The sequence below is a fragment of the Lycorma delicatula genome, chromosome 9, assembly GCF_047948215.1.
Source record: "Lycorma delicatula isolate Av1 chromosome 9, ASM4794821v1, whole genome shotgun sequence".
NCBI classification, from domain to species: domain Eukaryota; kingdom Metazoa; phylum Arthropoda; class Insecta; order Hemiptera; family Fulgoridae; genus Lycorma; species Lycorma delicatula.
Genome location: NC_134463.1, coordinates 44,867,472 through 44,889,180, shown reverse-complemented (window position 1 = coordinate 44,889,180; position 21,709 = coordinate 44,867,472). Strand labels below are relative to the sequence as shown.

The 21,709-nt window shown below is 31.0% G+C and overlaps 1 protein-coding gene across 2 annotated transcripts in view; it reads left to right on the top strand.

The window, feature by feature from the left end:
* The window catches only part of LOC142330573 (putative inorganic phosphate cotransporter), a 134,498-nt gene that overhangs the window by 62,671 nt on the left and 50,118 nt on the right, over positions 1-21,709 (top strand). The window contains exon 1 of one of the 2 annotated variants that reach the window (XM_075375951.1): positions 18,134-18,587. The exons of the other annotated variant lie outside the window; for it this stretch is intronic. Within the exon in view, the coding sequence (XP_075232066.1) occupies positions 18,464-18,587 (124 nt within the window). The 5' untranslated portion in view covers positions 18,134-18,463. Of the gene's footprint in view, positions 1-18,133; positions 18,588-21,709 lie in introns of those variants that run through there. 2 annotated transcript variants of the gene reach the window in all.

Here is a 21,709-nt window from a genome sequence, read left to right as displayed (position 1 = left end):
AACAATTGAACGTAACTCAAAAACGACCCACCTGCACATCTTCAAATACATTTCTACAGCATACCTAAATTTCAATTAAAGTGATTCAGTAATTTTGGAGATTTTTGAGATACAGATTTTATACATAATTATAGATATATAAGAAAATTACTTTATAAGTAATGGTGTTTTTGTAATCCTCAAACCTCAAAACGTAAAGAAAAGTCAATTTCAACCCTCCTCCTACAATCACACAGTGCGATCGAAAATATTACCGTACTTTTCTTGGAAACGTCGGTAAAGAAAAACATAAACATCGTGTAGAACTGTTCAACTCCTTCTTTTTTGAAGTCATAAAAATTATTACACTTAAACGAATCAACTACGAGTAGTTTTTACGTTCACAAATCTGTCTCTGTTTTCTTTTTTGTATTTAATGTTACTTTTTTTGAAAAAAGGAATACAATATAATGCTTATAATTTATTGTTTGATTCATATAAATAAAATAAGTGTAATAAACAATACCGTAAAAAAAAATGTTTAATTAGAATAACTCTATTAAAAGTGCAGCATTTATTAAATAACGTCATTTCATTAAAAATTATTTAAGAGTTAATTTACATCTTTTCTAACCTTCAAGATGCGCACTACTATTTAAAATTTATAAAAAAAATCAACGTCATTCTAAATTAATGACCACTTTTAAGTTAAAAACCTTAAATAATAATAATAATTAGTGGCGTTTCAATATTTGTTCATTGATACTTTTTATCGAAATAATTGAATAATTTTTGTTAATACGTCAGGTTATTGTACTTGTAATCACCACTCTGTACTATTCCATTGACGTAATATATTACTATGCTTTAATTAAATTGTACGACGCATTTTTAGAAAAATGTATATATTTTAATTTATCTTTGTTCAATAACTGAATACTAGCCAGCGTAAAGGAATGAAGAATAATAAAAAGTGATAAACAAAATATGATATACAACAAAGTGTACGAGTATACAAAGTTTTCAGAAATCAAACAAACCCTTAAATAACTTTTCAACCGTTAAAGTTAGAAAAATTTAATTTCGCAAAAGGTCTTACCTCGAAACGGTTTATTTCTTCCGCATAAGACATCACACCTCCAAACCCCTGTGGAAGAAGTTATCTAAAAAGGTTTTAACTGGAAAGAGTATGATTGTGACGTTTCATTTTAAAGGAAATCGAGAAAAAAATTTGGCTTCTACAACCCTAAATAAAATGGCCGTCATTTTATATTTTATTACTATTAGTTTCAAAAGTAGGGATCTCATGTAAAAACAGGAGTATTTGTTAATTTTTTTTAGTGTTACATTATTAAACAGTTATTTAAGAGAATCTATTACCCGCTTTTGAAAGTAGCTGTGAAAAGCATTAAATGATTAGAAAACCATCATTTTGTTACTATTGAAATAGCCTACTTAAGAATATTTTTTTCTCAATGCCCTTTAAAATTATGTGTTACAACCCTATTCTTTCCATTAAATTTTTTTAGTTGCCTCTGTTGGGAGCCTCTTAGGTATCTCATACCGAAAAAATCGTTTCAAGGTTTTACCAAATTTCATTTTTTATGTTTAAAGAGTTGAAAATTTATTTTAGTGTTGCCTTATTTTATTAATACTCCATTTTTATCACTACTTAGCTTGAAATAAATGTGTTTTTATTATATGTGATGTGAAAGGTGTTATGGAAGGAAGGTATAGAAAATATGTTAACTGCTGGCCTCCGGGGTGTCAGTGGTAGCGTCTCGGCCTTTCATCCGGAGGTCCCGGGTTTGAGTCCCGGTCAAGCAGGGCATTTTCACACGCTAAAAATTGTCATTTCATCTCATCCTCTGAAGCAATACCTATCGATGGTGGTCCCGAGGCTAAAAAAAAATGTTAATGAAAACTATATTACGTAGACACACGTTGAACAGGATTTTTTTTACCAACTTTTCAAAGAAAAGTACGGCATTAATTTCGGTCCTTCGTTGGGATTGGGGAGTGAAATTGAATTTTCTTTGCGTTTTGAGCTATGAGAAGTACGAAAAGACCTTTCACTTAAAATTTTATATATATATATATATATAAATATGCTTTTGTTGTATAAACTTTGTGACTCAAAAACCTCCTAAACTACTAGATCAATTTCATTAAAATTTAGATATGTTTCTGTAATAATGTTTCTGAAGTTGTGCACGTGAAAATTTGTTAAAGATTGGTTGAGGCGTTCTTCAGTTACGCTCAATTTAAGGTCGACAACAAACAACATAACCTCAATTTACGGGTATATTGAATTTGTACTTTTGTATTTTTCATGCCCACTTATGCAGTGAGTCACAGAGGTGAGTAAGTTAAACTTGATGCTTGTATGTAGGATCTACTCGTTAATCGAACGTTACATATGTTCGATCCACTGTACAACCCACTGGTTGTACTCAGAAAGTGTAGTGCGTTTCTGATAACGAAATAGTGAGGGCGTCGGAAACGAAAAATCGGCCTGCGCAAAAGCCTTTTTTAATTACTATTATTTAAAAATTCATCGACAGAGTATTATTATATCTATAAAATACAATCTTTTAATTGTATTTTAAATAAAATGGCGAGAAGAGTTTTTTAAATGATTCAATAATTTAATAAAAATAGCAACGAAAACATAATAAGACTCTTTCTCGTAAGTTGAAATACTGTCTCGAATTACTCGAAAACAATTTCTGTTTTCTGGTTTGATACAGTGTGGGTATTCTTAGAGCTCTACATAAAAAACGGATGGTGCATGTGTGGTTGTTGTTATAATATGCTCACATTTTTATTTTAGCTGCTATTGGTGCTGAGCGGACCAATGATGGTACGCCGAGTGGCTGCGCGCAGCGCACGAACGATTCATTCGTTCGAACGCTTTATACTTCTCGAACGATTCATTCGTTCGAACGATTTATACATGTAATGAATCATAAACCATGTAACATTTTCGCGGCGGGCCATAGGCCCGCCTTTTTCCTAGTTTTTATTAAAAGTAAGTAATAATTTTTTTAATCGGATTGCACATTATAAATACTAACGCAAGGACAGGTTAATATTTAATTTTTTTAATATCAGTGTACATGATTCATACATGAGCACTAAACAATAATCTGACAGCTCATCTTTGTACCTTAAAAAATCGTTCTATCTTTTGTCTCGTTTTTGTTCAAGAGGATTTAGACAGGAGTATACATAAACATAAGTATTTATTAATAATGAAGAGCTTATCAATTTTAATTAAGGCTTTAAAGAAAAACTGTATTATAAAACTCATTAACAAAGTAATAATATTATTACACACTAATTAATACAACAATTATTAATAATAATATTTTAGTAATAATAACTTGGGAGTCATTAAATTGTAACCAAATAAAAATACATAAATTATAAAGCTGTGAACGTAATTATTACAAAATTTAGTGCATAAATAAAATCATAAAATAAGTCGTAAATAAAGTCATATTTTATCATTTTGATTCACTAAACATTATCTTCTTTTAATTTTAATTTCATTAGCTCTTGTACTAATAGTCGTAAAGACATTATATACGCTGTAATAAGCATTTTATTCTAGTACATATCGCAAAAAATACAGACGATAGGTACTGTAAATTCAACTGAAATTTTTTCTATAATTGTAGCACATCTGCTTTTAATAAACACTTATTTTTAATTGCGATCCTGAATTTGTCGTCTCAGTATTTCTTTTTCTTTTTTTCTAATTTTTATCATACTTTGTAATCGCTGGATAGAAATAATTGGGCTACGTTTTTTAATCGAATTCTTGACAAACCACATTTTATTTTCCTGTCATCAGAGATCTAGAGCTATGCTATATGGTAATCAGTCAAAAAATGGAGTATGGGTTTTTTGGCATTTCTCAATGTTTCATGACCCAGGGGCACAACAAAAAACAAAAAAAAAGTGGGGTTAATTTTCGTATATACGTACGTGTGTTGGCGTGTTTGAAACATAATAACTTTTGACTGGAAATACCCCGATTTTCATGAAATTTTGTATAGAGACTCGTATGTATGAGGCAATTTATTGATAAAATTTTAGGGTCAATATTTTTAAAGGGTGAGGAGGTTTTTTGGGGGTCAAATTACTAATAATTTTGCAAGCATAACATCACTTTATATTAATCTCAATACATGTGTGCATTTCTTATCTTAACATTTAAATAAAAAATTTTTCCCAAAATTCCTCTTTTCAAAAAATCTAAAAAAAATCTCTCTTTTTATTTATTACATTTTTTTTACCGAACTTTTTTAATGTCTTCCCAAGCATAGGGATAGTGCAAGCGATCCAAATAAAAACACTTTTTTTTTATATCCCTACATCTCCGAGCCGGACATCCAATTAAGTATACTTGGCCCGGGGGCGTGTCCTTTAACTCAAAGGAGGCCTTCCCACCAACAGGCTAAAATTCTGACACGGCAGGTCGGCCCTCCCGGTTGGATCTTCTATTGCTTGCCTCAAATCCTCAGCGGACGGTAACCAGGCCCGACTATGTCGTTCCCAGCCCGCCCGCCAGAGACCGGGTCTCGGTCATCCAGCATTGCCTGCCTCTAACCACGGGAAGGGGAAGAATCAGGCCCGGCTAAAATAAAAATACTTTGAGGATAATATTCACGGTGGGGGGAGTCGATCAAAGTTTAAAAATATAAATTTTTTTTTAATTTTTCAAAACTTTTTTTGGTTTATTTAAAAAGTTTAAATAATAAAATTTAATAATAGTATTACAATAAAATTGCATCGTAATTTTCCCCCTCCACCCGGAAAAAGGGAATTTTAAGTAACTTTTTATTTATTGGTTGCACATTTTTTAGTAGAATCTTCTTCCATTTAACGTAGTAAACACAGAAAAAAATGTTTGGAAGGTTATTTGGAGGCAGGGAAGCAACAAAAAATAAAAAATACCAATTTAAAATTTTTTTAACTTTTTTATGTTTATGTAAACATATAATGATAATTTTTCTGATTTCACCCTAGAAGTTAAATCTTACAAATGTTTCTTTTGTGATGTATCATTATTTTATCACTATATAACAATAAATAACCAATGCCAGGAAAGTGTTACAACTTTGTAGTCAGTTGTACAAACAGGTTTTTACCTGTTTGTACGAAGTAAAGGAATATTTTGATCGCGAAAAATTTCGGATTTCAACGGAAATATCCATTTTTCCCATCCCTAAATCCACTTTGACTAGTTTCGGCGTGACGTCTGTACGTACGTATGTATCTCGCATAACTAAAAAACGATTAGCCGTAGAATGTTGAAATTCTGGATTTAGGAAACAAAACTGGTTCTTTTCAAACGTACGTAAAAAAAAAAATAGAAATTTATTGAGTTATGAATAAATCTCTGGCTGATAGAACTGAATTTACTTCGATAACTTATTTTACTCCAATCCGAGGCGAACCCGGAACAAAAGAATGATCTATTACTGCTTTGTGTCAATATCGAACTACACAATAAACTCTCTCTACAACAATCTCCTTATAACGAATATTTTTCTTTAACAAAAGAACCGGCTGGGCCCTTCACAATTCCTATTCTAATCAATGTATTTTAGATTCTTTATTATCAAAAGAAAAAACCGAAATTTTCCCTACAACAGTGGAAAAATATGTATTCATAATTACTTTTGAATCAAAACTACTTTAGTTTGTTAAAAAAGAATAATTACTTCTTGAAACACAATAAGTGAGAACAATTGAAATAGAATTTAGTTGGGTTTTTTTAATAAGTTATGAATCTTAAATATAAATGTTATTAATTTTAAATAAGATTAAATAAAATGTGTTTTACTTTCCCAGATAAATAGTGCACCGTTTAGCTTTACACTGTAAAGCTAAACGGATATATAAGGAAAAGTAAGCTGATCAGATTATCATTTAGAAATCGTTATTTTGCAGTTCTTGTCAGTTCATGATCTCCTCTTACAAAAAAAAAATATACATATTAGCCAATTTTTTGCTTGTTACTTCCAGACTGGATGGACAGATTTGAATAAAACTTTGTTCGATTATATCTTTAATTTTAGTTAAATTTGGGCAAGAGATCAGTAAACTACAGACCTTATGAGTCTCGTATTTCAATATTTTAATGCCTCATAGGTTGCTATGATACTTTTTGATTCATTCGGTTCTATTCAAACCTTCGTAAAAGAGTAGGGAAAATCCCCGTTTTTTTTTTCTTGTTTCTCAATAAATCCTGTTGTTATACTGACAGATGATTCCATTACATTACTGGTTACTGTGGTTACGTTTGAACAATTTGAAGATGGGAGATAATAAGCCGATATTTTATTTTACCGACTTTTGAACGGAAAGTCTGTATTACTTTCGGTCGCACAGAGGAATTGGGGGTGAAATTGGATTTTCATTACGTTTTAAATTATGAGGAGTACGAAAATACCATTCTCTTAAAATATAATTTCCTTATTTTTATATATACATATATAAATAGATAGGCCTATGTGTAAAACTTGTGACTCGAAAATCTCCAAAACTATTCCATCAGTTTCATTTAAATTCAGATACTCTGTAGTAGTGTATTTCAAGTTGTGCAATGAAAATTTTAAGATTGGCTGAGTGTCTTTTTTGAGTTACGCTCAATTTAAGGCCAAAAAAAGACAACATAAATTCAATTTGAGGTTATTTTAACTTTGTATTAGTATATTTTTCAACTCCCTTTTACAGCGAATCACAGTGGTGAGTGAATTTAAAGTTGATGCTTGTGTGTAGGATCTACTGGTTATTTTTAATTACTTCATCAAATAACGGTTGTAATAATTTAAGTTTCTTATAAACAAAAAATATATTTAATATTAAATTAAAAAAAAAAGATTATACCTCTTTTATTTTTCTCATTTAATTTATGTTTTGTATATTTCTTGTGCAAAAGATTATACAAAATAATTAATTATACCAAAAATGTTATACAAAATAAAATAACGAAAAGTTGTGAAAATCTGATGAAGATTGGTTGAGTTTCTCCTGAGTTAACGCTTAATTTAAGGTTGACAACAGACAACATAACTTAAATTTGAGATTATTTTAACTTATCCTCCAGTAGTCCTCTTAACCAGTTTAAAAATTCTTGCGGAGAATAGCGCAAGGAATTTTTTTTGTTGATTTTTTCAAGTTGTCGTTTTTTCTGATATCTTCAGATAGAATTAATCTATAGGATAGGATTACAAGTTTTATGAAATTTTATACTACGATTTCTGAATATGGATCATTGATACCGTTTAAATATGGTCACTGTTGGTCAAGAAAGTGGAAAATATAATCAATATGGGTCCCGTATTTTAATTTTACTCAAAAAATAGAATAATTTTTTACTTTCATACTTTAATGTTTATTTTTAATTTTCCTTGAGTAGCAATCTATCAAAGACGAAACTCCTCTCGATAGCCAGAGCTGCATATTTTACCGCAAAGCCGGAAATATTATATATGTTTTATTTCCGACTTTGTACGTAAATTAAAGTATTTTTAAATATCTAATACATATAGTATCAATATCTGTTTGAAAAATGGTTCTCTGTAAGTAACGTAATAAGTCTATATTATTTACATATACGCTAATTCTATTTATTTTTAGACATTGGATAGTTTTTCAGGTAAAAAAAAGTACGAAATTTAATAAAAATTAGTTTTAATTTTTAAAACGTATCATTTATAAGACGCCTCTTCTTTTAACGAAATTTCTTTATAACGCGACGCCGTCAAATTAATAACAGAGAGAGTTTATGGTATTCTTAATTCTTTTTTATCTGTATTCACATGTAAACATCAGTTTAAATTTAAATATTGTATACAATACTCATACAGTTTTTAATATATTAGTAATAGTATTGAATTAGCTGGTGTAGAAACAATTGAAGGAGTAAAGTCATACTCTGTATATCTATTACACTGAAAGTGAGGTAACATTGGACCACGTGATTTTTATCATTTAAACAAGATACAGTTTATTTACTATATCTTTTATTTAATTTTTTTGTTTAAAAATATATATTTGTTGTGTTTTGCCCATAACAAGGAATTATCAATTAAGTATGATGAAGATATTTTTTTCTCTTTTCGATACTTTCAAGGATTCATTTGAACAAGATTTAAAAAACAGAAAAACCTGTTTCCCGGCTATGCCGATTAAATTATGAAATTTATTTTTGCAATCATTTTAATTTCTATTAGTATCTTTATGATAAAATAATTAAAAAATGTTCAGTTAGCCAGTTTCAGTTATTTATTTATCGATGTATTAAAAAAAATCTTGTAATTGATTTTAATGTTATTGATTTTTAAAGAATTTGTTTTTATTAAACATAAAATGACTTATCTGATTATATTATTTTATTTTTTTTTAATTTTAATTTTGGAAGCCCAAAAAATTAAAGCAACAACCAAAATTTGTAATATTAGTATCACAATTTTGAAAAATATATTTTCAACTTTTTGAAATTTAGGGGCTCATGCATCAGAAAGTTTTTTTTTAATGATTAAAATATTCACTAAAATTTATTTTTGATAAATTAAAAAGACAAATTTCGATTATTTTTTTTTTTTTACATTTTGGAGCCTCCATCAGGGAAGGAGTAAAAAGTTATTTTAGTGACGTTATTGTTTTAGAAGTACGTTTTCAACACTAAAAATTTGAAATTGCGAGATTTTTCATTTTTTGAGCTTCTATATACTCGTATAACACAGCTAGTAACTGGATCATATTCAAGCATTGAGTAAGTAGGTTTATGGGTAATTATTTATTTTTACAATGGTTTGGCTGTATTTGTAAAACTTATAACAAACAATCCAGCAGTATTGTTTCTTGACATGATTCTAGAATATGTGACTCATTTCTTGAGTTATAATACTTGACTTACCGGTGTTTATTTTTACGATAAATAAATTCATGATAACCTTATGAAGTGTCTGTCTATATAAGCAATGTTTATAAAATTATAATGTTAGTTAATTTATCATTTGACTTTTGTCTATTAACGTAATTATAATACTTGTTGAAAATAGGCCTACATTTTTATAATATTTAAAAATATACCATAACATTTCTTTTTATGGAAAAATGCTTAATCATTTATTAAGTACAAACAGCAGAATTAGAAAATATTTAAAAGTAATCCGTAATACCATCCAGTAAGATAAAATAATAAGTTGTATTTACATGAAAGTAATTTATTTCTGCGCGTGAAAATTAAACTGAATGTTTTCAGTTTGGAAACAGGCACCATACTAGCCGTCGTAGTCCAAGCTTCAAGATTCATTGCGGTACCTATAATACGATCCTCAAGCGATCCCAAAAGTAACTCTCATTTCTAAAATTACGAGTCAAGGTAGAAATTTCTTTATGTCTAAATAATTTCCGGTTTTTGAAATTTGTAGAGCATTGCAATAGTTAATTTTAATCCTGTACAAGACATTTTTATTGTTATATTTTATAGGTTACTTATCGCTTTATGTGAAACGATTTTAGTATAGGACATTAATAATAATGAAATTAGTTGATTTGATGACAGAAAAAGATAAATGTACTCATTCATTTAACGCCGTTATTATTCATTGTATTAAAGTGAAAGTACAAGGAGACAATGCAGTGAGATATAGAAAGTCTATTTAAGATTACGTTTTAATATTTTAATAATATATAATATTTACTGTTTAATTTAACTATTAAAGATTTTCTTTTCTTTCACAATTTATTTTGCAAATATAAATTAAGAAATGATTTATCATTTCCCTTTTTTGAATTTCAACCTCATTATTTCTTTGTAAAGAAAAAATTAATATTGACACTAATAATAAATAATTCGTTGAATTATTTTAAAGTAGTTTATCTGAGCATTCTAATTACTTTTCTCTTTCTTTTTCCTGTTTGGCCTCCGGTAATTACCTTTCAGATAATACTTCAGAGAATGATATATATGAGTGTAAATGAAGTGTTAAGTCTTGTACAGTCTCAGTTCGACTGCTCCTGATATGTGTGGTCAATTTAAACCCAACCACCAAAGAACACCGGTACCCACTACTATTCAGATCCGTATAAAAATAACTGACTTTACTAGGATTTGAACAATGGAATTCTCGGACTTCCAAAGTTCACCACTAGACCAACCTGGTGGGTTTCTAATTAATTTAAATTTCATTAAATTAAAAAATAATACTTTGTATAATGTGTATATATCATCGTCGAGGTCAAGTTAGAAGTAATTTATCAGCTATTATGATTAGATACAACATAAACAAACCTGAAGAGTGTTGCTACCAGATCTGAAAAAGAAAAATTCTAGTATGTTTATAAGTGGCTCTAACAAAAATCATTTTGATCAAATCGATGTCCGATAAATAATATAGCCTACATCGACCTGTCCTTTTTATATTATTTTTCTATCGCTTCAATAACTAATGACCAGTAAATTGAGCTATTTTAAAGTTGTGAACCAATTTTTGTTAAGACTTTTTTCCACCGGTTCAGATTTTACTTTTATTATTAATTTTTTTTTACAGTCTTAGAAATCCGTTTATTATCTCGGTCGCTCCCAAGACGACACTCTATATTAACTTGTCTACCTTGGAAAACAACTTTTTGCTACTCTTCTATAGACAATGATGTAATCGGTAGTGGATATGTTTGCAGTTGCAAATTTCGTCACCCTATTTCAACAGCTAATGGTTATAGGTTAAACCTTTCGTACGTGTCAGACGTTTGTTTGACCGGTCGTTCGCCAATATTATGTTTATATTTGTTGCAGTAATCTTCACTACTTATTTATTTAATTTTATCTATCTTGCATATTAAGTTCTCTACAATGAATTAATAAATCTTATGGCATTAAAACGTTTTTTATATCAGTATATCCAATCGTTTGCCTCTTTTAATGATTTGAATAAAAATAAAATTAAAAATTTTAGTCTTGGTGTGTTTTTTCATATAAATTAATAAAATTGTATTTTAAACTTAGATAATTAGTTATAACTGACTTTAAAATTATTAAGTTTTAATAAAATTTACTATAATATATATGTAAATGAAATCAGAAGGAACTATTAATAAGCGAACTAGGATATATTGTACATTGGAAGCTGATGGAAAATATAAGAAACAATTAAAATCCAGTTCTTGTAAAAAAACTTGTACAAAACCTTTTAATTCCAAAGGACTGTTAGATACTAATTCCCTACTGGTAATCAATAATGCATTTTCACTATTCTTGAAAATAAAATAAGATCTCCCACCAAGTAATTCCTTTTGGTTCGGGAAAATTTTTTAAATTACGTTCTAATAAATCTATTTTATATCAGATTCAGTGGCGACTCGTATCTAAGATTAGTGGGGGTGCTGCTCCAGAAAGTTTTTCTGGTCCTTTTCAAGGCCATAGTTAAAGTTTTCTGTAAAATAAAAGAACCAAAAAAATGAATCAAATAGAATAGCTGGAAGCAGGATAATAAACTAATTCTACAGTTTATCACATTCAAGAATACGGTATACGGTTTTCAAGCACATTGTGCTTAAAAACCGTATTCGGTTTAACCGAATAAATAATAAAATATCAATATAGATAATATTTTTTAATATTATTAGATAATGGGGATGATCCTGGTGGGTTACGCAGATGACCTCGCTTTGGCGGTGGAGGTTAACACAGTTCGCGAGGCTACCGTTAAGATGTGCGATGCCTATCAAGCCATCAAAGAGTGAATGGTGGGGGTGGGCCTCACGTGTTCCCCTGATAAAACAGAGATGTTAGCAATTTCTTTCGCCAAGAGACGCCCGAACCTGAGACTCATCTTGGAGGGAAGACGATCGACGCTAGACCTGCGATTAAATGCCTCGGGGTCTGGGTCGACACGAGGCTCCGGTTTGGAATACAGGCCATCGAGGCGGCTGCCAAAGCAGAGAAGACGATGATGTTGGTTGCCGGTCTCCTATCCAACTGCGGTGGCCCCCGACCCAGTTGCGGATAAGACTGCTGGTGGGAGTTGCACTCCGTTAAAGCCACTGCTGGCTAGGAACGGAGGGGGTGGTGTAGCGACCTGATACGCTACGAGGCAGGGATCTTCTCCCCTCGGGGGGGAATCGAGATGGTGGGAGTTGCATACGCCACGATGTTATACGGGGCTGAATTGTGGAGGAGCGTCACTAAGTACGCGAAATATTTTGGATGACTTGAGGCTTCACACAGGAGATGCTGCTTACGGATAATCTGCGCTTATCGTACAGTTTCTAAGGAGGCGGCCGAGGTCTTGGCTGTCCTTTTACCAATAGACCTGCTGATTGAACAAAGAAAAAGACTCCGGGCACTGGGACCTCAATCCCGATAACAGTAGAATTTCTACTGATATTGAAGATGAGTTGTTAGCAATCTGGCAAAGCAGGTGGGACGAGGGGACGAAAGGGCGGTGGACGCACCGCATTATCGGAGATATTAGAAACTGTTACCGAAGGACTCATGGTTCGCTGGGTTACTCTTTAACGCAGTTCCTGGCGGGCCATGGAGGCTATAGAGCTTACTTGTACAGATTCTGTTTGGACCACTCGGACCTTTGTCCACGTGTGCTGAAGAGGAGACCCCTCTACATGTTTATTTTAGTTGTACAAGATTTGAGAATGAACGCCAACAGATGCTGGAAGCGTTGGGCGCAGAGGTCATGTTTAATCCAGAAGACGCTCAGAGAATTACGATTAGAGGACCCCATGAATGAAAGGCTATAGAGGACTAAGTTAAAAAAGTGAATGACAGATTACATGCCTCGGAGGAAGCTCGACGGGGAATTCGACGCCGGAGGGTGCCGGGCCGGACAGGCCTGCGGCTGAGTACTTAGAGGGTCCCCCGACCGTATGGGGGAAGAAAAGTATTATTAGATAATAGCTTAATAAAATGTCCGCTTAAAAACACTATTGTTCAGTGGTGCTTAATTTAAATTTCTATGAACACAGAAACAAATACATAATTAGATTTTACTAATTACCTTCTCTTTCGTCCTTCCAGCGTGCTTTTGGATAGATTTGGCAATCAAAGAGCCCTTGCTTTCCGCAATCTTCTGATCGCTACTGAGAAAACAACTAAACCACTTTCATATTCCTTCCACCGACTAAACTAGAAAAGGGAACGAACAAGGAACGTTTCATACACATGCTGAATAAAAAAAAACTACCTTCCACCAGCACGCCAGGGTCGGAACTGTGGTAACGACAGTGCTCTCTCTCCCCCTCGCGTGCAACTTCCTATTTGCGCATGCGCATAACAGCCAAACACCTCGCCACTGGAACTGTGAAGCGCACAGTTTCGTACAAAAATTTTATGTTTTTCATAAACTGCGTGATGGCTACTGACATTAAGCTTAAGGATTATATATTGTACAAGTATAAGGAAAGAATTAAAGAAAAAAGGACTCATTATATTAAACTTATCGATAATGTCAAGTGGAAATAGGGGGTGCTGCAGTTCCACAGTGCCTATACGCGACGCCACTGGTCAGATTTCCAAACAATGTTGGCCAGAGCTGATTTCTCTGGTCTTCCATATGTATAACGGGCCGATGATCCTTATTCTAGTTTCAATTTTGTTTTTAGTTTTCCTTTTGTAATCTAAATTATAAATATTATTTTTAAAGATTAAAAATACATAATCACTTTCTCAACGGGTTTTGGTTTTTGTTTTGTGTTCCGACTGTTTAGTAGACATAGGGATGATTACAAGAAATTTATTTGTAATTTATTTACGGATAGGATTGTGAAATATTTGTTCGTGCTTTTATACATTTCGTAATGTTTACTTAAATCTTTAAGTTCTATTTTTGTATTTAACGGTTCTTTTGCATCTACAGATAAATTGTCGAAACGCGCAGTAACTTTATATATATATATATATATATATATATATATATATATATATATATATATATATATATATATATATATATATATATATATGTATGAACGACCCTTAAGGCATTTTACAATTCTATTTCGATAACTGCTAATTATAATGTTATTATTTGAGATAAATTAATTAATGATCTATAAATATATGTATGAATAAATCGATAAGTTACAGTTAATTATTTAATTAAAAACTTTATTGAGCGTGTAATTTACTGGTGTTTGTACTCGTAAAAAATTACGAGTTGAAATTTTAAGCCGTCTAATGGTAATATAGGTAAATTTTATAATACCAAAGATATAATTTAGAATAAAAGATATATTTTATAATACCAAAAACATTTTATAATATCAAAGGTAAAATTTTGTAATACTAATAGAAATTGACTGCACTATAGATAAAAAGACAGATGATAACCAATAAATATCAGCTGTTTTTAATACTTTCACGTATTGGGTACTCGCGAGATATTCTTGAATCAGAACACATTTGATCAAGCTTAAACTTTTATTCGATCATTTTCTTAACATAAAGTTTCTTTATATTTAAAAATAACAAATTTTTTTCTACATACAACTTTATGCCTAAATATATTAATGATGAGCTAATTTTTTTTGCAAACCAATTTATATACTAGATCTCAACGAAAGGGATGTGATAAACAAAATGTATTAAATTTATTTTTAAGTAGTATTCTAAATAATGTTTCGTATCTTACTGAACTAATCCTGTAGAATTCGTTATAGAAAAAAAACAATATAACTCGTATTAAAATGGGATCCCAATAGAAAAAATCGAATCGACCAAGCAACCCACATCGTTACTAGATTTATTTTCAATAGAAAACACTCGGGAATTTAACCGTACATGGACCAGTCAAGTACGTGGATCGACATGTATGATGACTTGAGGGTTAAACAATATAACTCGTATTAAAATGGGATCCCAATAGAAAAAATCGAATCGACCAAGCAACCCACATCGTTACTAGATTTATTTTCAATAGAAAACACTCGGGAATTTAACCGTACATGGACCAGTCAAGTACGTGGATCGACATGTATGATGACTTGAGGGTTAAGTATGGTCAGTCCCGATGCACCAAACAAATCCTCCATCAAAAGTCTGTACGAAAAGTTCCAAAAATGTGGCAGATGCATCCAAAAGTGGTCGAACGAAAGTGCTAACACCAGAACAATTGATCGACGTGCAAGCTGCATATTCTGTTAGTTCCAAGAAGTCTATGGGACGCCTATTTAGCCAGTCTGGTCTTTCCGTTGGTAGTAACCACACAGCACTGCGCAAGTGTTTAAAGATGCACCCGTACAGAATTTGTGTTGTTCACCAGTTGTTACCTGCAGACACTGCAAAACGCGTAGTTTTCTGTCAGCGGTTCATGTCATCTGTAATGCCAGATGGCGAAGAACTCGATGATTGGTTTTGATCTGACGAGGCACGATTCCATCTTGATGGATACGTGAGTGCACAGAATTCACGCGTTTTGTATATGGAAAATCCACATAAGCTGCACGAGTTTCCTCTGCACGAACAAAAAATGAATGTTTGATGTGTGCAGTTTCACGTACGCGAATCTTCATGAGCGCTACATACAAATGGCGCACCAATCTGTAAGCATTATACCTGCAGACCGGCTAGAGTACACGTGGTTTCTGTAGGACAATGCTACGGCTCATACAGCCAACACCACTACGACTTTCTTGAATCAGTGTTTTTCAGGGACAGGTGATTTTGAAGGGGTTGTGGTCCCCTCGGTCTCCTGATTTATCTCCTCCTGACTTTTTCTTGTAGATATACCTTAAGGTTGCGGCTTACAAAACTCATCCTCACATCGTTCCCGAATTTCAAAGCGAAATTGAACGTGTCGCTGCAATTCCTCAATAAACGTTACAATACGTGTTTAAAAGCATGCAACGTCGTATTCAATTATGTGAACCGCATAATAAAGGCCATTTTCAACAACTATTGTAACTTAATCGTTCCCATAAGGTTGCGTCACTTTTTGAACACTCTGTAGAAATGGAATTTTGTAGCGTATAAAAAATGCCATGCCTCACCGAAATTCGAACCCGGGATCACCGGATGGAAGACTGAGATGCTACCACTCCACCACGGAGATAAGCAAATAGATGTTTAGCAGATGATTTAGCAGGTAGTCATTTACGTAACACCGAGCATAAAATCTAGAACCGATGTGATTATTGACACAGCACACTTCCTTAATGCAACATTTGCTTCTTACATCCTTCATCAATTTCTACACACTTCCTCAAACGTTCCAAAATATTGTTTTTGAATTATCTTCGAAATATGAGCACCTAGTCCGTCCTTAATTTTTTTTCTAGGATGATTCAAATTCTGGATTTTCACAACGTATGGAGGACCAATGATCCAACGGCTTGAGGTAGTTCGGACACATTACCCATTCCATAGAACACTTCTTCCGATTCCGAGCATCCAGGAAATATTTCATCCGACTAGTTGCATTTGCTTTCTGCAAAATGAGGTAGCATAAATCAATTAAGACGATTGCCGATTACATCAACGTCTGATACAACCTTAGCATTGGATATATGGAGCAATTTTTACACTAGACTGTCGATTCGAAGAATGATGGATCAGATGTACACTACAATTCATCATGGGGATTTTGGAAAGCAGTGCATCTTGCTGTTTGTGAACCGGTGGGAGTTCGTGTTTGATCAGTAAGTAAAATTAAGTTCGTTCCTTTACATAAAAATTATCTTATCGGATTTAATACAAGAATTATCACTACTTGATCATCTTTCATTTATGCCATAGTGCATAAGTAACCAGAAAATAATCTTCGATTCCAAACTAAACGGCCACTCTGTAAAGGACATTATCGTACTTTAATGAAACTAAATAATTAAAAGATTAATTTAAAATTGTTTGATATCATTAGATTTTTTTTAGGGGAGTATTATATTTAGTATTGGTCCTATTTGAATTTTTTAAGTTTTCCCGCCCCACGCCGCCAAAAAATCAAAAAGAGTGAAATGTACGTTCATTGAAGTTGCCCTTCGGCACAAAGAAGAATGCCACTAACCACGTCTAATCTAGTTATTTCAATTATAAAAAAAGTTAGAGGGGGTGAAAATTACTTTTCGGTCATCCGGTATATGTGCGCGCGCGCACACACACACACACACACACAATTTTAATAAAGTATGGAGGCGCTTAAATAGCTTGTTAATAAATAAACAAACAAAAAAAATGTAATTTATCAGATGCTCCTTTTTTCTGTTTAGCCTACTTCTGTTTAGCTATATCAAGAGGATGATATGTATGAATGTAAATGAAGTGTAGTCTTGTACAGTCTCAGGTTGGTCATTCCTGAGAAGTGTGGTTAATTGAAACCCAGTCACCAAAGAACACCGGTATCCATGATCTAATATTCAAATCCGTATCAAATGTTCCAACCTCAAAACGGTCTATTTTTTAGTTTGAATTTACTACTTTGAGTGTACTTTTGAACCATTTTGACACTAGCCTGCTAAAAATACCAACTAACCATGAATTGAATTTTTTTGCGTCAAAATGTTTGCTTTACACTGCCTTTATTTAAGGATTCTCATACTTAATTAACACTCTATATAAATTATTTATAAATATATTATATATAAATTAATAATTATTATTTGTTTATTCTCAAAACAACAGCTTATAAATAGTTTATGATAGATGAATTTTTAACATATGATCGGGATCCGAACCCAGAACGTTCCGGATAAAAGGTAGGTAGTCTCCGGCCTCCGTGGTGCTACTCCACCACGGAGGCCGGCGAATAATAATACTAATAAAAAGTAATTAAATTCTATTTATTACTTACTAACTATATTTAATGAAGTGAAAATAAATTTATATCCATACTTTTGATTTATTCATTTTATTATTTATTTTTATAAATAAAAAACGAAAGTAACATTTTAAATAATTGCTATTATCATAATTGTAATTATAACAGCATACAGTTTATTGTGCTTTTTATATGTATAATATATATATATATATATATATACTTATTATCATAAGTTGCAAAGCTTAGAACACGATAGACGTAACATAGGTTGATGCGGGCTGTTCTTCAAACTAATTGACACGTAGCGTATCTGTAATGTTTACTACAACAATAAAAAATATCAACGTATATTTTTCAGCAGATAGTGTTGTCTTTACTCTCACCGAGTGTCGGTATCTTATCGTTTGTCGTGTGTGTGTGTATGTGTGTTATTTTATTTCCTTAAGCCGGTCTTATTACTGACTTGCAGTTTTTATAATTCCATTTATTCCCTTTAAAATCAGAAAGATCATCAGAAATCATTATCTAAATAATAATATCGGCTTTCGAGAACAAAATAGTTATTTGTTAAATTTAGATGATATCTGACATATTTTTGCTTTCATAATTGTACCGCGTGTTTTTAAATAAAGCATTACAGATATGAAAATGCGTACCGGTTAAACCGTGGTGTGAATTGATTTCCTCTAATGCACAATTGTTGGCTGCTGCTTTGTGCACTAGTTTTAATCTGTGATATGCGTTCAATTATTAAATGGTTTAGACGAAAGAAAAGAAGATTAATTTATAGAATATTTTATTATTTACAAGCAAGTAATAAACGTTATTCATTATCATTTTACTCTTTTATTATAAGATTTCATACAATACATTGAAATAACTGATATATTTTATTACCTATAATCTTACGAAAAATGTAATTCGTTTATAAAAGATCTTGCATATGTCAGGAAGTTGGATGTTATACCATTTGGGGGGGGGGGGGTAATATCTTATAGATACATCCATACATGAACAGACCTCAGGCAAAGAACAGTCTAAATCACGTTTGACTCTTTTCGAGAAAACCGTGATTTTAGTAAAACAATATAATTGATACTTCTCTGAATGAAAAATATGCAAACGTGAATATCGCGCACATGGACTGTTTTTTCCTTAAAATTACTAGTTTAACTTATAAAACCGTTAAAATTTAATAGATGGCAGCACTAACCCAATTTTTTAAAAAATGGACTTATATTTTTTAAAAATGCCTATATTTTGGTTATGTATTTCCTCTAAATTTTTTTTTTAATTTTATTACTTTACAAATACAAAAATTAAATTATTGAAATGATAGTAAGCTGTATTATTACATTTTTTGTTTATGTCGTTATACAAATATTTAAATGTAATATACAATATATTTAAATGATTTGAGATATACATTATAAGTAAACTTACAAAAAGTGTTAAGTTGTTACTAATACCAAATAAATGATTACATGACTATCAATTAAAAATACTCCCTAAAAAGGTGCTAAAAAGTATTGTCTCTTATTCTTTAAAAAACAATAATCAATATCCACTTTGCCAAAGCAAACAACAGTACTGTTTTCAAGTAACTCAACACGATGCAAATTTTTAATAAATCACCAACCCTTAAAATTTACACGTTTTTTTAAAAAGTAAAATTAAAAGATTTTCTTTAACAGAAACAATGTTACTCTGTCAGTGAATTTTTGGATAATAATAATAACTACATATTTTTTAAAAACCTAAATGTTCTACATCTTGTTTGATGTACATAAATAATTTTCATTAAGCCTTCCAAATAGTGAGTTTTTTTTCAATTATTGCTTATATTTAGTATCTTATTATTTTATATGATTACACATCTACAACTTTATTTTATAATTAAATGTATATTAAATTTTTTATCAAGCTTTTTCTGTGGTTTCCCTAGATTCATCCAGGAAAATGTCAAGGCAGATTCTTTTTTTTAGTTGGAGTATATCTTCCCATTCCTGACATTATCTCTATATGTACTGATCAAAATAAAAGATTTATTTAATAATAAATGATAGTTTTTTTGAAATTAATCTAATAACAAACTAGAAAATAAATAGTAACAGTTTTCTGAAAATCAGATTTTAATTAGTATTGATCAGATAGTAGAACACTTTTCAAACTGTATTATTGTTATTATTGTTGATGTTGTTGCTTCCATTGCCGACGTCATTATTGTTATTATTATTATCTTTTATAACCAGATAGGATCACTTTAGGCAGCCATTATCCAAATTTCTTCGATAGGACTGTTTGGGCTTTGAAGTCCTCCCAGTACTTTTTCATATATCCCAATCTTTGTGGCCTTTCTAGTGTTGAAAATGTTTGTGTGAGAGTTTTTTCTTGTGAGTGTGAAACAAGTGTTTTTTCTTGATTTTCTTGTTTAATTTTATTTTATTTGTGGTGTCTTCTGGTGGTGTAAGGCCAATTTCCTTCAGATCCTCTCTTATTTCTCTGATCCATCTTCATCTTGTCTTGGTGTTTTTTGTGTTGAGATTATACTTTACTAGCTGTTTCAGAAGTCTTGAAGCTTGCATGCTCATGATATGTCTAAAGAATCCTAGTCTCCTCTTATGCATGGTATTAGTGATTGGTTCTAACTCTTTGTACAAAACTTTCTTGGGCATAATCCAACACTGCCCGTCTTTCTGGTACTTTTTATTGATACAGGTTCTTCCAATTCTTCTATCGACTTTCTAGAGTCTGTCTATCGTTGATTGTTTGTTCAAGTGGAAGAGTGGTTCTGCTGCATAACTCGCTTTTGGTTTTGTAACTGTGTTGTAGTATCTTATTTTTGTGTTTATTGATAGGCATTTTTTATTGTAAGTGTATAATCAAATAGTTTTTACATTTTTTATTCAAACTGTATATGTAAGATAAAGAATAATTTTATCACAATACTTTAATATAAGATATTATGTACTTTTTTCTTGTTTGAAATATTACTTCTTAAAATAAGTTTAAGAAAAAAATTGTTACAGTATCTATAATTAAGCTTTTAATTTTCAAAGCATGGTTCTTACTATTAGAAATTTAATTTTTTTTTTAGTTTTTATCTTTTTGTCTTGTGAATTGATTTTCATTTCTACTGAATTAAAGTTTCAAAAACTGATAAAATATTATTATTATTATGTATAGTACATAAAAGAACTGAGTTTTGCAGGTAAGATGTTTGTAGCAAAATTAAAAAGTTTGTTATAATTCATTTATTCTTATAGTAATTAATCAAGATTAACTATTTTTCTCAAAAAATGTGCTAAAATACTTGTCTCAAAGGCAGATTTATATTGTACATGTATATTTAAAAAAAAGATTTATATATTTATATATGAAAAGCATGTTAGTTTTTATAGTTCTGTTTCAAGATGTATTATCATTAGTACACACACATGATCAAAGGATCTACATTTTTCCACTGCCTTTTTCCAACTATTACATGTTATGTACTTGTACAGCTTGCTCCTATTATTTAATTTTAATTTTTACAGAAACATTCTGCCTCTTTTATGTTTAGGGTTTAACATGAAAAATTATTTTGATTAATAAAGATTATTATTGTCTGATTTATAAATCCAGGTAAAACATAAAGAAACATCTTATTCGTGAATAAATGAAGAATTCTGTAAAAGCTTAATAAAATTTATTACAATATAACTAAATCACTTATCATACAAAAATTTATGACTACATTTTGAATATGTCTAACTACTATTTTTTTATGTTTTTTCCCAGCTTTTTAATATGATTCAAAAGCTGTAAGTGAACACTATTTATTTAAATAAAATGTATGAAACATATTTCTACCTCTGTCTTTTCTTAAGACATATAAAAAATTTTTGTAAATAATAAACATCTGTCATATGTGTATCAAGAGTAAGCTGATAAAT